The sequence below is a fragment of the Aulostomus chinensis genome, chromosome 17 (assembly GCF_037954235.1).
Source record: "Aulostomus chinensis isolate RoL2024-O1b breed Wild chromosome 17, RoL_Achi_v1.0, whole genome shotgun sequence".
NCBI lineage: Eukaryota > Metazoa > Chordata > Actinopteri > Syngnathiformes > Aulostomidae > Aulostomus > Aulostomus chinensis.
In genome coordinates this window covers 22,274,485-22,291,129 of record NC_141336.1, presented here as the reverse complement: position 1 = coordinate 22,291,129, position 16,645 = coordinate 22,274,485, and the positions used below count along the sequence as shown (strand labels likewise).

Sequence of the window (16,645 nt, the reverse complement as noted above, 5' to 3'; positions counted from 1 at the left end):
CGGCGATACATTAAACGACACGAGCTTGGAAGGACCTACGAGGCTGTTTGCTTGATCTTACCAATGACCCGAAATCTTACATAAGCTGCTTTGCTTCGTCAAAGGCCGACTGGAAGAAGAAGAAGAAGAAGAAGAAGAAGAAGAAGAAGAAGAAGAAGGAGGAAGAGGAGGAGAAAAGAAAAACCCACCCGGCACAGCCAATAGTGATCATCCCAGAACAGCCTTCCAGCTACACAGCAGCGTACCACACCAGCAGTTTGGGGCTCTGAGTGGAGCTCTCGTCTCCTCTAAGGCAGCATATGTCAGGCCGAGTCTGTCTCCCTCCCGTCTGCCTGCCACCGAGGCAACAGCAGGGGAACGTCTCTGCTCTGACAAACGCCGGCATCACACCAGCAGATGGTTCCCACTGTCAGGCTGCTAAACTTCTCTGCTTGGGCAATAAATGAATAAATAAGTAAATAAATAAAGCAGCAGAATTATACTTGTGTGAGTGTGTTTTCTAAAAAGGTGACATCTGACACTCAGCTGCGAGCTATTTACCCCCCCCCCCCCCCCCAAACCCCGGATCTGTAGCTGAAGAGTGGCAAACCGTGGCTGACTGTGGTGATTCTTGTTTGAGGGTTGGTTTTTTGTACAATCTTGAACAACAAAATAATGCATCATAATACTGACATATTTGCTTGAATATTTGAATCAAATAAGTCACAAAGGAATTAAGAGACTGTTTCTTCAAGCACATGAACCTGACCAGGCCGTGTTTTTTGTATAGTTTGTCTGATAATCAGCAGGATCTACCGGAAAATTATGGAGCCGAATTTCACCAAACTGGGTGGAGAGGTGCAGGATGGGTCAAGGAAAGTGCCACAAAATTTTGGGGCCGATCCATTTCACATAGCAGAACTCTGCAACTTTTACATTGAGTTTGGCTGAGGTCACCTTGGCAACATGTATATGCTGTGAGACTGTGAGTAATGTCAGAGTATGCTTTCAACAGTCAGCCGATGATGCAGGGAATGTACTACCTCAGTGTGTGTGTGTGTGTGTGTGAGAGAGAGAGAGAGAGAGAGAGAGAGACAGACAGAGAGAGAGTTGCAAGATGGACAACAGCAGGGTAGTAAAAGACAAATCACTCAGATATCGACCCCCAGACACCAACCCCGTCTTCACTGTCTGTCAGCACACACAGTACCATAAAAAATAAGAGAAAGCAGCAACAAAACTCACACACACACACACACACACACACACACACACACACACAAATACATAGTTGTGTTTCTGCCACGCATCACAAGCCTGTCCTTCTGATTGCGTTTCAAAGATTTGATCAGGAAGCAGCGCTTTGATTGAATAAAACACAGCGTTTAGCAGGTCGGCTTCAACTCCAACCGTTTACCTAAAACCTTTGGTCCTCGTGTCAGGAACTTGAATAAATTATGTTGTTGATGACTTTCCCACTTCGTCCTCAATGTGTCTAAACTCTGAAAAAACTGGTTGCTAAGAAACACCTGTTGCAGCATCCAATCAAAAGCGATCAGCAATGAAAACAAAACGTATAGACACGGCAGCATCCCAGTTCTGGGACACACGTTGATTTTACCTGCCAGTCGGCCTGTTGTATGTTGGAGTTTGTGGCACTGATGCAGTTTGATGAGTTTGAGCCGGAGATCTCCCTCCATGCTAACGCGATGATGAGCACAGAAACATTGGACCTCATGCATGAGCGTTTCTTATTTCTTTCTCATCAGTGTTCTTGCACAAAGAGGAAAATAATAATAATAATAATAATAACTAAAAAACATGGGACTCATGAAGCGTGCACAGGTAGCCAAATCTCCTCTTATCCGCCCGCGCATCTGATTAATCTGGTTTCTTCTGAAATTGGACACACGTGCCAGGCAATGCAGAGTTAGCATAAGGAAACGCCATATAAGGGCACTGGATTCATGAGCTGTCAGATTACTTGAACTCAAATGAAAGAGTAAAACAAAATGACACGCCACATGAGGGCAAAACCAAAAAAAACAAAACAGAAGCAGTGTTTTTCTGTTATTGCATTAATCTGTCTTGTGTGTGTTGTTTCATCCACTGAGCTGAACGCAGTGGTTCAGGTCTCTTTTGCACTTCGCAGGTGTGTATAAAAGCTTCCAGCCACTGTGTCTCAGCACCACTGACCTTTCAGTCTACCGATGTGCGTCAGTTTCTGGTTATAGACCCCTCCTGCTGGGCCAGACCGACAACCTATTTACTTGAATTTATGTCATCATTTTAACCCTCAGACTGAGAATAATCCACTCACATCCAGCAGCACCTGGATCCAGCTGCACCCCCATGAATGCGTCCTCTACTGTGGGCTACTTGTGGGCAGCGTGGCTCAGGGGTCGAGTGGCCGTCTAGCAACCAAAGGGTCGCTGGTTCGATCCCCGACCCCGGTGACCATGTCAAAGTGTCCTTGAGCAAGATACTGAACCCATAATTGCTCCTGATGAGTAGGTTGGCGCCTTGCATGGCAGCCTCCTCCATCAGTGTGTGTGTGTGTGTGTGAACGGGTGAATGAGACGACACTGTAAAGCACTTTGAGTGCCGCTAAGGTAGAAAAGCGCTATATGAAATTGCGTCCATTTACCATTTTACTCCCACATATGAGTTGGCCATTTTCTACTCAGGAAATTAAATGAATAATCCTACATAAATGTAGATTATTTTTACCCTGTGTTTTAATGAAGCAAATCGTTTTTGTTTTTTTTTGGTCATCATTTTTAATGTTAGTAATCATAATTGTATCAGTTTACTAGCGGTCAAGTACATTTCTTACAATTTTCATCTTGTATGAGAGTATCGGTGATAAATGTTGCATGAGGCCCAATATTTTTTCTATTTTTTTTTTAATCCTCCCAGTTTTATTTCAACTTGAATAGCATTTTAGTGAAGGTTTGTAATTATACTGCAGTTAAGAAGGGTCCTACTCTATGCTATGCTAGCAGGCTAGTGCTACTAATTTGGTTCAATAACTCCTGGCAGTTTGCATGTGGAGCAACAATATGGCGTAACCTCATTAAAATGGCTGAACTAAAATGATCAAACTACAATGTTTAGCGTCAAACTACCACACACAGGGGACATGCCTGTTACCATGCTATTCCTCACCTCTGCCTCCAGCTGAGGACTTGCTGCCCCCCCCCCCCCCCCCCCACACACACACACACACTTTTCCAGGACTTCCTAGTGGGAATTGTTCCATAACTTACATTGCACCACACAGGCTACCCTTACAAAGCCTTTCTTGGATTAAAGAAACTGCAGATATGTTGTTGTTTTGGAGGTTTTGCTATCGCTAACTGTGGCTGAGGGTGCTGCTGGAACGGGCCTGAGATAAAGTAGAGATTATTAGATGAAAACACGGCGGTGAGTGTGTGATCGAGACCAGAGCAATGGAGAGAGAGGGCAGATGATCGGTGTATGTGGTGAAAAAAAACACACACAGTATTCTTCACGCTCACAATTCAAAAATACAACAGTACTATTGTGAAACTGGGTATGTACATTTCCCTTGGAAATAGAGAGAATTGTAATAAGTGCATAAGTGCATTTGTCTAGACATTTTGATCTAAGGAGTTACACAAACCTTCAGTTTGTTTTCTACTGCATTGACATTATGAGAAATGTGGGCACAAGCTTCAAGTAAATGTCAATATTTGAACGTTGGCAACATGAACATGAGATATACAGAACACGGTGTTTGAAATGTGCTGATGTCATTCCTCCAGGAAAACAAATGACTTAGAGCTGATTGGGTAGAAGCTGCATTTTTCAACACTGACCAGTCCAGAGCTTCTGAGGTCTGCCTCAATAACCTTGAATGGGTGATCAGTGCCTCATGCACAGAGTTGAGGTATTTCAAGCATTGGCACTTTTCATAGTTTTGAACTCACAACAGTTTTGTGACTTTTAGCTCATAATTAACATTAACCCCGAAACAGAAAGAGCAAAAGTTCAAACTAAAGCACTGAAGGGTTACTTTGAATATCTTGAAATAATACATCTCTAATTTACTCTTTTAGCTCAAAGGCCTGGTTGCTGGTAGGTTTGTCAAAGCTGCACTTTTAAAATGGCACTTTGCAAATGCTGAAAAACTACAAACGCACCCATCCAGGACACTGGATAAGAGAGTTGGGTATCATGATGACCAGAGACCCAAAGGAGAAACCCAACACATGTCAGACATACATCTCTGCTAACACTTACTCTGGCGATGGGAGAAGAGGTTTGGCACATCCTACAGACCAAAGGCGTTGGTGAGGCACTGAGGATGGCTATCGAGATGGAGAAAGGAAGAGTAGAGAGAGTAGCAGTCTAGAAAAAGGCTAGTTTTAAAGAACGTGAGAGCAGGGAGATGTTAGCCCCTGACCCTAACTTCTCAAAGTCTAGTCTGAGCCTCGGGAATATAGATCTCGATGCTGTCCGCTCGCTCCGAGGCTGAGTTCTGCCGAAAGGATGCAGCCCGCTTGGCCGCCATGAGCCGTCGGCGAGCCTCCTGCCGGTGCCGGTCTGGGAGGTCCAGGGATTTCTCCCTCGTCACCATGCTCTTCTGTCGGGTTGTCTTCTTTGGTACGGGAGCTGGTGGCTTTACGGAGATGGGAGGATAATTAAGAGGTGGTTTTAGAACTTTTGTCAGCACTTTAGATGAGATGTATCACACAACCGCCCCAAATGAGAAACAAACACACAAAACTCCTCACCTCTCACTTCACCCCAAAACTAATTATTGCTCTTCGTTGCTGTGATGATTTCACCTCTGGAGCTTCAGAACTGTTTCACCACATCCCTTTTGTAAGGGCTAAAGTGGATCCATCCCCGTAATCAGGGGGTTGCGAGTTCCAACCCGTTCCTCTACTGACCATGTTGAAGTGTCCCTGAGCAAGAACCCTAATACAGATGGATTGAAAATCCAAATCCTGAACATAAATGGAGCATCTGGTTCCCTCTAAAACTGCTGAATAAAGTCTGAGGGTAATATTTGTTGATGTTTTCACCTTTCAGTCCACAGCACGAAGTACACAAAGTACCTGCAAATGTAGTAAGATATTGCAGGCTTTGTTTTCCTGGTCTGAGGGTGTAAACGGACTCGCCAACACCAGTGTGTTGTCCTGGACGCGAACGTCAGCCTCCTCATGCCGTAAAAATCATAAAAAATATGACAACTCAATGCATTTAAACTCACATTTCACCATCTCAGTTTCGGAAAACACTCACTCATGTACATGATACATGAAAGTACAAGTACTGAGCCACCAGACTGCGCTGCGTGGACACAAAACTGGAAAATTCCGTATTCATGAGTGAAGAATTGTGATTTTTAGAGGGTTTGTCTCCATGAACATCTGCCAACTGAATTCATGAAATCTGACCTGGAGAGCGTTTGTCTGGCGGCAGCAAATCACCAAACAACCACTGATACAAACTGACATCTACCTGAGGAAAAATGAATACAAATTTTGTGGAAAACCTGAAAAATGGAGCCCCGAGTCCATCTGAATCTGGACAAGAGTTGACAGCACTGGAGGGACTCTCACCTTCTTCTCTGGACTGTCCATAGGCCTCCAGTTGTTGTTCTTGATCTGTTGCAACTGGTCAAACTTCATGGTGACGTCATCTATGGAGAGCTGCAGTAGGTCCCAGAACCCAGCCAGGTCCTGAGAAGTGGGCCGCGGCATGGCGCTGGGGTCCTGCCGGACACGGGTGAGTGAAGTCATTTGTCAGATAGCCGGTTCACTCAAGCACACACCACTTTCTCCAAAAGAAAAACTAACAAACAAAACCCACTGCGATTCACTCAAGATCCACTAGATGTCCTCGTCACACCCATGAACACTACTACAGCCCTCCTGGGCTTTTGTTTCATATGAATGATACCAAAGTGTGATGAGGACCAACACTGTCACATTTCAATAAAGCAGCTCTGAAATAATAAAGCGCCTCGGCCAGGTCAGCGCTGTTCATCACTCCCGTCAACACTGAGATGAAGTCAACAGTAAATTGAGGGGCAGCTGGTTGTCTCAGCCTGAGGTGGCCGCAGGTTTTAATGAGAGTCGCTGCAGAATTTAAAGGCACTGTTTAAAGATTAAATCCACATCTTTAGCTCAGCTTTGGGCTTTTCTTCCTTTAGACATTTATTGTTAACAAGCTAAACCCACATTTAAAAACCATTTTGCTCTCGGGCACACAAGTGCAAACACGATGGAAAAAGCTCAGTTTAAGTAATTAGATACAGTTTGAAACAAACTCTGTAAACGGTGACAATAATGAGCCAGAGGTCCAAAACTCTGAAAAAATCTTTGCAAATTCAAGGGAAAACCCGACAAAAGGTGGAGGCTTGTAGGGTTAAAACCCGGATATGTTGGCGCTGCGGGCATTTTTCCAGATAATTTCCCTGAAGGGTTTTTAAATCAACGAAGAAAACAACGACAGATTTTACACTATTGTCAGTGTACAATGCAAGCTCTCCATTTATTGTGTGTGTGTGTGTGGCTGTAACATGATAAAAAAGTTAATTCACAGAATGAAATACAATCATTCTGTGGTGAACTAATTCATACCATTATTGTGGGTTTTCCCATCTTACACGTTCTCCTCGTGGCGTATTTTATTCAGGTCGTGTGTTTGCTTTCTGTAGGATCTACTGGCATTATTTAAAAACACGCCAACTTTTTGAGAAGTTCAGTTAATGTCCATCCTGGGTCCAGAGAAGAAGGTAGATACCCTTCTGGAAGACCAGCAGAGACCAGCTGAATGCTAGTTAGCTTAGCACAATGAATGGAAGAGGATGGGAAGCGTTAGCATAACTCAGTCCAAAGGCATCACACAGCTATGTTTCCAGATTCCTAGCTTATTATGGTCTTTTGAGGTGCTGCGTCGAATCACGAGTAGTTCCACCTGGTTCAGAATTCGCAATGTCACAATTGTTCAAAACTGTTAATTCCTGGGGAATATTATGCATAACCCTCGCTGGACAAACACTGTTTTGGAGAAAAGTGTGTTTGATGACTTCTGGTGCAGGTATGCTAACACTTTCCATCCACTACCACTCGTTGCGCTAAGCAGTTAGCACCATTAACACTTTTATACTTCTGATATTTAAGTCAACTAGTGGTGCCAACTTGTCTTCTGATCCTGAGTCAGGTCGGCTCGGAGTGATGGGCCTCTCCTTGAGTTCAGTGATTACCGTTTAGTGTCCTGAGCCAGTGGCGTTAGATTTATGCTGAAATAAGAATACATTCATATAATTTTAATTAATGTTGGGCACTGGAGATAAGATGAAGTACTAATACAAGGTCATGAAGGCAATTTAGGCTGTGACAGGTCTGAGATGTCACAAATCACGGAGTCGGTCCAATAACACGTCTGTGATGGGACGCGTCGACTTACTGTAATAACCCCGGAGACATTCTCACACAATCTACGCCCCGTGACATTTAGATTTGCTGGCTGCTGACGGCTGCAGCTGTCTGATGATCCAGGGGATTTACAGTGTGGTGCCACTGCAAAGTCCTCTCCAGACTATAGGTGACTTCTTCCTCCACTCTTTGCTTTATTTTCAGTGAAACATCCTTCATAACAATGTGACCTTACGTCCTGCCGCAGCTTAGAAACTTGATAACAGAAAACAAATTAACCACACACACTTGTAGCAAGTGTATGTGATATATATACATATATATATATATATATGATGTGAATTTCTCCTGGAGATTAATAAATTATCTATCTATCTATCAAGTGTCTCTGTCTCTTGTGTGGCAGCCATTTTTGCTGGTACTGAAGGTGGGCGTGGCCTAAACTCATCAGCAATGATGAACACCTTGCCCTCAACACGAGTGTGTGTGTCGTGTGTGTTCCAGTTGAGCTGCCCTGATGTTGTCTTCTTAAAGTTGGAGGTTAAAGCACATAATCTTCATCAGGTTTCGCCATTTTAGGCAAACTCTAAATAAAAACACAATATTTCTTTTGAAAGAAGAAGAATAAAAGCACAAAGTCCACTAAAATATAAATACTCTGGTAACGAACAGATACCTTGAGCAAAAATACTACGTTTCTTTCAAACACTACATATGGAAAATGTAGGATTTTGGTCTGTTAACAACAAAACTAAAAATGGACAAAATATGACCATGGTTGATAAATTCTGTGCCGTTATACGTCGTCCTGACATTGAATAACGAATTTGTAGCTTTGCTTTGAGACTGGTATGGTTGTATCACATAAGCAGTCTTTTTTTTTTTTTTTTATTTTGTAAAGCAGAATAAATCATCTGCCCTTGATTTGAAAGGTTCTGCTTGTAGAACAGATCTCTGCTGATGGGCTGCTCCAGCAGTTCATCCCCTTCACCCTGATCTCTGGCACCGTCACGTTCTCCAGCCTGAGCAGTTTAGGGGCTTCAAATATCCCGAGCGAGTAGGTTTAGGAGGAGTCGGTGAGTTTTTTTAAGCCTCATGTAAGTCAGTGCTTTTAATCTCAGAGCTCCTCACAGAAGTGACGGAAGCAAGCGTTTGTGTCTTACAGCGTTTTGAAGTTCTGGGAGTTGATGAAAGGTATTTAGAGAATCTCATTTGCGGGCTTTTTTTTTTTTTAAACTTCACAAACAAAGCAAAAGGTTTGAAGTGAATATTTACCTCCACGCCTCTGTCAGCAGGATCACGCCAAAACCAAATACAGATTTGAACCCAGCAGAGGGCTAAGGAACGCATTATATTTTGAAGCAGATCTATAAAATCTTGCATGTATTACTACATGTTTTCTTGTCTGTAACAACATCTCCTGCACGTCTGTCCCTCCTGGTGAGGGATCCTCCTCCCCTCCTCACCCTGAGGTTTCTCAGATTTTTCCCTGTTAAAAGGGTTTTCTATGGAGTTTTTCCTCAGTCGATGTGAGGGTCTCAGGGCAGAGGATGTTGTTGTGATGCCATGTGAAGCCCTTTGAGACAAACTGTTTGTGAAAATGGGCTCTACAAATAAAATTGCCTTGCCTTGCCTACATGTATCAGTGGGAAGGTACTACGTTTTTAGCTGTGTAACCACCCTGCTGCAAGCTGTCTCCGCCCCCAGTGGAACTTCCATGAAACATCATGTTTTCAGTATCTTGATTGTCCAGCGGCTGCTAACTTCCTGCCTCAATTTTTTGCCAAAGTTGCCATTTTTTTTTAACAAACAATTTTCAAACAACAGGGAGAACATGCAGACTCCACATAGAAAGATCCCGTTCCCAAGCCAGGACTCAAACCCTGAACCTTCTTGCTGTGAGGCCACAGTGCTGACCACTGCACCACCGTGCCGCCTATAATGAAATAAAAATATACAACCTAAACAAAACGTAGCAACATTGTCTGAAAAATACTATTCCCAAATTAAAAAAAAAAATTTAAATAAAAGCAGAGAAGCTTTTGCAAGTGTTCCCTCCGTTACCCTGGAAATAGTGGGGTCTGACTAATACCTGGTGAACGATCAGGAACATCAGTAAACTCCTATGACATTAAACTGAGTTTATTACTCCAGTCTGTAGCCTGAGTCAGCTAGTTATAGCTAGCTAACTGGAGCTAATGTTTCTAAGAGATGCTGGCATTTCCCAAACTGAGGAAATACCCCACATATTCTACACTTTACAGTGAGTTTTAATCAGCGGCAGAGGAATGTTCAGAGTGATGAGGCGTTTTTATTTGGAGCACAGCTCGGTGTGCTGATTTGCAGCTTGTTTTAAAAATGTAGGTGGCACGTCTAGTGATCTGAAGGGAGAAATTAGCTCTTTGTAATGAAAAAAAGGGTTGTCTAGTCAAAGGATTGTGGGTAAAAGCACTTGACTACACTGTTTCCAGTCTCTGTTCAGTTCCCATTCCCCCTGAGCGACTAGTTTCTGCTGCACATTGCAAAAGCAGCAACGCCGTCTCTCGTAACTCTGCACCAACTTTATTTGAAATATTGGGTATTTGGCTCAGATCAATCAAAGGAGTTGTGAATAGCACAAGAAAAATATGAGGTTGACAGCTCTGACCCCACATGTGCTGCTGGAGGAGCATCAGATCGGCCGGAGTCGATTTCCACCCACGTGACCGCCTGCTCTCCTCGGCTCAGGGGCAAAACTGCATCACAGCAAATACTTGATTCATGCAACTAAACAAGTCATACTTTGCAATATTGCCAAAACTGAGAATACATTAATTGGTTAGCAATACACCTTTTCACGGTCCATGAATTAGGAGGAGTTGCTGTTTGGTTGTTAACTGGCAGAAGCTATCTAATTGTCAATGTTATGCAAAGGTTGGGGGTGGGTGGTGGCATTTGAGGGAATATGTTTATTTGTCTGCGTAAAGCACTTTGATTGTTACATGTATGTATGAAAAGCGCTTTATGAATAAAGTTTGATTGATTGATCATCCGACCGAATTTAAGCATAAATAGGCAAACGCCAGGGTCGCAATACCTCACAAGCTGGCAGAGAGAATGAAGATTTCCAGAAGGAACAGCAGGCCACGATTATTGACAGGTAGACTGAGAGGCCATTGAAAATATCAGCACGCTCTCTCTCTCTCTCGCTCTCTCACACACACACACACACACGGTAAAACATGTCTTACCAGGTTTTGCTGACACAGCCAGTAGAATTGCTGGAATTTCTGAGACATGAGCAGCTGAGCGCTTCCCACTGCACTTCGTATTTTACCGAGGGCTGAAACACATGCAGCATGTTCTCTTTTGTAAAATCACACAAATTCAGCACAGCAGGAACCTCAGGACAAGTCAAGGTGCAGCTTTTGTCGGACACTCACTTTCCTCCGACAAATCATTCTCCTCAGCCTCGGCCTCCATCTCCTTACACCAGCCCTCCATCCTCTTGGTCTCTGTGTGGAGCAGCTGCATGAACCAGCTCCCGTCTCTCCTCAGGGACGGGGAGGCCCTGCCCGACTCGCTTGATGACACCGCGCTCTCTCGTGGGGAAGGGGGCTCCAGCTGCCAGGTGGTCTCACTACTGGTCTCTCTGGGGCTTGGTGGTTCAGCGGGGGTACGGTAATCCTCGCGGTAGCTGAAGAGCCCCTGGGTGCGTACGGTTCGCACCGCTCCATACTGCGTTGGCGTGCTGGGCTCTGAGTGACGCTGGAAACCTCCACCGAACTGCAGGCCTTTGTCCTCCATGGTGGGGAAGCCCTCCAGCTCCAGGTCAGCCTGCACAGCTGCCGTCACACTGTTGGAGCGCTTGAACCTGCCCTGACTGTTGGGTGAGGAGGCAGAAATGAATGAACACCTTCCAACACACACCATAACAACTGTGACAACCATAGCAAAGCTTTTCTAATGAGCTTCATTATCTCACCCTTTCTTCTCATCCTCCACCTGGATCCCAACAGAATGGTATTCCCGCGAGCCTTTGCTCTCTGATTCAGAGTCCGTGGCCGCTTCCACCTAATGCAAAGAAATGATACAAAGCAAGTGCTGCTCATTATGAGCTCCCATTCCCCTCGCGCTGCTGGCTTATTGGTTTGGGACTGGACGGAGCAACTTAACTGTCAGTAAATGTTCAATGATTTATGGAGGCTGCAAAGGCAACAAGGTTCCAGGAGTTTAAAACAAGTCCAGTTGCTTTTGACTTTCTAGCTCGTGTTCAAGGATTTATGTGGAAGCTGAATTCATATGAAAGAATGAAAGCAGAAAGTTGTAACAGATCTAGATCGCAACTAAAATGGATGATCGCACTGCAGTTTTCCTCAGCTTCCCTTAGCATTTTAGCATCTTCTAAGCTTTAGTCTTAAGTTCATCATTTGAAAAAAAAAGCAGTTTGTTTAGTTGGTGTACTTTTCCCCCAAATAGTTCTCTTATTTGTCCTTATTGGGTGTAATGTCAACTTCCCATGGTCTCCTCATTAGTATGCAGTGACTAATGGGTACCTTGCTAAATGCTGGTAACCAAATAAATTGGTTTCTGTGCATGATGGCCACAAATGTACAGCCTTTTTTTCTTCAAGTTAACAGTTTAGACCCAGGATTCCAGAACTGGGGTGTACACGGTTGTTGTGTAATGGGTACGTCAAAAAATAATAACAATACGCCTCTTCGGAGCCAAATATTTAGCATAAACTGCTAAAATATGGATAAATGGTTGAAAAAAGTCTCTTTCAGAATGTCAAAAGCGCCTGGCCAGTACTGTGTGCAACAGGGTTAGCATTCGTGATCGTGTCAGTTGTTTTTGATGAGATATGAGATATGTTTATAATTCCATTTTGCAGCAGGCTTAAAAATAAAATGTAGAGGGGGTACACAACAGGAAGTTAAACGTTTCAGAGGACGTGAAAAAGGTTGTGAACCCCTGGTTGAGATGAAACCAGATTCCTATTCATCAGGAGGACGGACGTGCTGCTTTATTAATGCTAACACTGCTGAGAGCGCTTATCAGCGGCTACCATGGTCGTGGTATCAGCTTCATCAGGCATACATTTGCAGCCTGTTTCCTCTCCGTTGTTCCACTGACAGAAAATAATACAACTCTTAAAAAAAAAGTACATAAAAGGTGATTTTTTTTTTGTGGTTTGTATTGACAGACGTTTTTAGTCAGACAGTGATGGACAAGGTGAGATTAGAGGGTGTTATAAGAAGAAAACGGAGAGTGACAGATGATGATCCCGATCCTGATCCACGAGCTGAGACCAGAGACTCTTTATTGCTCCCGCAGGCCTCATGTTTTAGTGCTACACTGCTGCACTGTCCCAACTGTCACTTTTGCTCATCTTTTTCATATCTAATTTCTTCGCTTCCACTTTGTCCATTGATCACAGTTTCCTGCCGGCTGGTCTGACTCTGGTCTCTGTCCAGCGTGTTTGTCCCGGTCTGTGACTGGAGCGGATCAGAGTGTGTCAACACTGAGAGAGAGAGAGATGTGTTTTGGGAGAGTAAAGAATACTGAGTGAAAATGTCAAGTCCAACTTTGGTGTGAGGTTGTTAGAGTCACGGCTGTGGAGGGGACGGTCCTGGAGCGCCATTTTGTATTTTGTCAGGGTGTTTGGGAGAGGCTGTTAACGGGGAGGAAATGAGGGTCGAGCGGCTTGCTGAGGTGACCTCCATTACTGTGTTCGAAAGCGAAGCAAAGTCCAGCTCATAAAAAGAAAATGAGTTTCACGTCTGTGAGGGACAGAGGGGGTAAAGGTACACAGGTTCTTTATGTAGAAGTACTGATAGCCGTGAAGTACTGATTCAAATCCTTTACACACTTAAATGTGGAGGAATTACTCAAAATGTACTGTGCAGCCTGGTGAAAGACTTTCTTACTTGCTGTTTTGTCGCTGTGCAAAACTCACAGCATCATAAGTTAAATAAAATAAGACAACACTCTCCAAATAAAAAGATACTACATTGTAACGTGACTGTAGCTGAAATGTGCTGATGTTCTTGATGTCAGCAACAGAACTTGAACCATCAGCATCAGGGCTGTCAATCAATTAAATTGAATTAATTCAACGTTGTGTAAATAGCTCATCTTAAGTAATCTCGGACATCAACTTGGAACATGAGCATTTTAAACAGTTGAATTCGAGCAGGTTTTGTCAACATGGACGGATACATTCTAGAGCTTTAAATCATCTTTTAAGTTTTTGTGGCTGAGCAGCAGCGAAGGTGAGTTGCTGCCCTCTACTGGTTGTAGAGGGGGGGGGGGGGTCAAAGGTGCAATTAATCATTTCATGCATTGTTTTGTCAACATGAATAAGTTCTATTGCCAGAACTGATTATGAGCAACAGGAGAACACACTTCAGGGTTAAGTGAGTCTTAAACAAGGAGGTTGTGATGGAGACGTGTGTGTGTGTGTGTGTGTGTGTGTGTGTGTGTGTGTGTTCTTGTCCCTTCTGCTTTGAATAAAATGAACTTTAATTTTGATGAACACAATGAAGTAAAATAATTACAAATTCTACTCAAAAGTATGAAAACTAAAGTTATGAGCCTGTTTAGTACAAGTTAGGAGATAAGGACAGGATAATCCTTGACATAAATACTCCAGTACGGATACACCAATACTCAGAGGAGAGACAGAACATCTGGGTTTGTAGATGAAGATGTTTTGTTTTTCCCAATGTGGTGATACACAGGTGCACACGCGTGTACGCCACATGAGTAATCTCAGTCACAATGTCAGCACAGCTGTGGAAACAGTGAGCATCAGCTAAAAGCTGAAGAGCGCCACCGCTCCTTCACTCCCAGCACACAAACACCACCTGGTGACTTCCCCCTGCCGACAAGCGCGCGCGGTAAAGGTTAAAAGCTTTGACTTCGACATCATTATTACTCCAATTAAAGCTACTGTTGTAAATAACTCAATCAGCGCTTTATAACACAAACATGTCTCAGCTGCAGGGAAACAAACGCGGGTATGACGCGCTGCTGAGGGACGGCGGGATGTCAAGAACACGCCTGGAGGGTCAAAGATCAAAAAATATCTTGAATCTGTAGCAGAGAGGAGAATTTAAAAAAAAAAAGAAAAAGAAAGGCAAATGGAAAATCAATACGGGTGATTCAGGTCAGTTATGACCCAACAGTACATTAAAAGGTCGCATGATGTCATGTTTTACCATCTGATGTGGCCAATGGAAGTAAAGTGCAGCTAATAAAGTGAGGAGTAGTCAGACGGAGCTGGCTGTTGATGGAAATCTAACATATTATTATTTAAGCTTCAAAACAGTTTTAGCACCAGGAGGCAGAAAATATTTGGCCCCCAGTGGGCCCCGACTGGATTCATGTTCTATGCAGGAAGGTGGCCAGGATTTTAGGAATATTGAGGACGCATAAAAAGGCCCCCAAACATCCACTCAGGACAGCAAGAAGAACATTTCTCGTTGTTTTATTTAGTTAGAAATGTTGATTATATTAAATAGTTGTTTTGTTTTTTGAAGAAATTCCTCTCTGTGGTCTTACAACTGAGAATGTGGCCTGCCTTTTAGAAATGAAGCTGTTCAGTTTTATTTACCAACATCAATGTCTTAATACTTTTTCAATACTCGCTTCCAGGAGGAAAAAAACCTTCTGTTGTACATATTTATTTCCTAGGTTGATTTCAAAGTTGGTAACAGAGAATTGGCCTCTCCCTGGTGGATTTGTTATGGACTTGAAGTTTAAGGACTTCTGTATGCTCCTTGCCAGACTCTTGTTGTTGATTAAAGCTCATTTTGAGAACTATTCCTGGCTTCCTGCGAGATCTCTGCACTAGAGTCAATTTCCTGCTCACTGATAGAGAAAAATGTGAAAACAGTCTGATCATCAAGCAGCCGGAATAAAGCCCCAGAAACTAGAAAAGTCACACTGAGAAGGCGAGGAAATAGCAACAAAAGATTTGATGCATCACGGGAAAAAGACAATCAAGCAGCTGAAACGGGAACAGATGGGAGGACACACACACACACACACACACACACACACACACACACACACACACACACACACACACACACACACACACACACAAAGAACTAGTGGGTAACAAGACACAGGAGAACTAGATTAGAGGAGGCAATGAAAAAGAGCCGGACAGGAAGTTGAGACAACATCAAACACAGTCAGTGCTCAAGTTCACAGTAAAACAGGAAATGACAAGAACGGTGACCGGTTCTGTGAATGCAGACACATTGCTGGAGCCCATCTGAGCATCAGCATCGTTCTCCGTCTCAGGCCTGAGTCGGCTCCTCAACAGGGTCCAGGGCAAACTCCTTCCAAGCATCTGGAAGGTTCTCGCAGCTGTGCTCATCATCAATTCTAATTATTTAGAAATGATCAGAAACAGAGGTGGATGGAAACTGGGTAGAGTTAAGTATTATTTTGTCAGTACTTATACTTTTAGTACTGGGTCAACATTTGCCTTTTATTCCATCACATTTGAAATATGAGAACTCCTCCACTACGCTGAATTGCAATACAAAGCAGCGATCCCTTTGTGTGTCAGTGTCACGTAAAAATAAACACCAAAGTTTTAAAATGTACAAATGATATGAGCTAATACACAAGACTCAGTTATGCGAATGTCAATCATCATATCAAACGACGCTGTAGCTTTACTATACTCTTTACTCAACTACAGAGAGGTCTGACTTCATAACTGTGACTCGGTAAAATTTAATACTTTGCCTTGATTTGCTCTGTGGCTTTAACTCCACTGCAGATGTTCAAATCACCTCTGCTCTCGTGTCAACATGGGAGTTGTTTTCATTTATATATATCTATTGATTTGTACTGAAACGTGGTGATGTGTGTAAGCGCGAGGACGCCAGACTCCACAGAGGCAGAGCTGTTTTATCGTCTATTAAAACACGGAGCTGAAATTCACCTTCAGACAAACTTGTGTGGCAGCGCCGAAATATTGTATTTCATCTCTGAGAGTAAAATGCGTTTTCTAAAAGGAATTTATATCAAGATGTTCCGGGGATGTCAGAGTCAATGGAAAATGACCAAACGGCTCTGCAAAACCAGAGCTTTCTCTCTGAGATGAAGATGCCCATTGACTGACCAATCATCTCCGCTCGCTGCAGCTGCAGACGCTGTCGCGGCGCCCCGGTTCCCTCTGCTGTTATCTCCAACATTACCTGTGCAGAGGATTGTGGGTGATAACAGGATTGCAGAGGATGCACAAG

The 16,645-nt window shown here is 43.5% G+C and overlaps 1 protein-coding gene across 1 annotated transcript in view; it reads right to left on the bottom strand.

Annotated features, from left to right (window-relative positions):
• Positions 1-569: 569 nt before the first annotated feature.
• The window catches only part of dlgap2a (discs, large (Drosophila) homolog-associated protein 2a), a 162,384-nt gene continuing 146,308 nt past the window's right edge, over positions 570-16,645 (bottom strand). The window contains exons 12-16 of the mRNA XM_086181612.1: positions 11,359-11,447; positions 10,817-11,256; positions 10,625-10,716; positions 5,574-5,726; positions 570-4,624 (exon numbers count right to left, since the gene is read on the bottom strand). Coding sequence (XP_086037738.1) covers positions 4,418-4,624; positions 5,574-5,726; positions 10,625-10,716; positions 10,817-11,256; positions 11,359-11,447 — 981 coding nt within the window. The 3' untranslated portion in view covers positions 570-4,417. The remainder of the gene's footprint in view (positions 4,625-5,573; positions 5,727-10,624; positions 10,717-10,816; positions 11,257-11,358; positions 11,448-16,645) is intronic.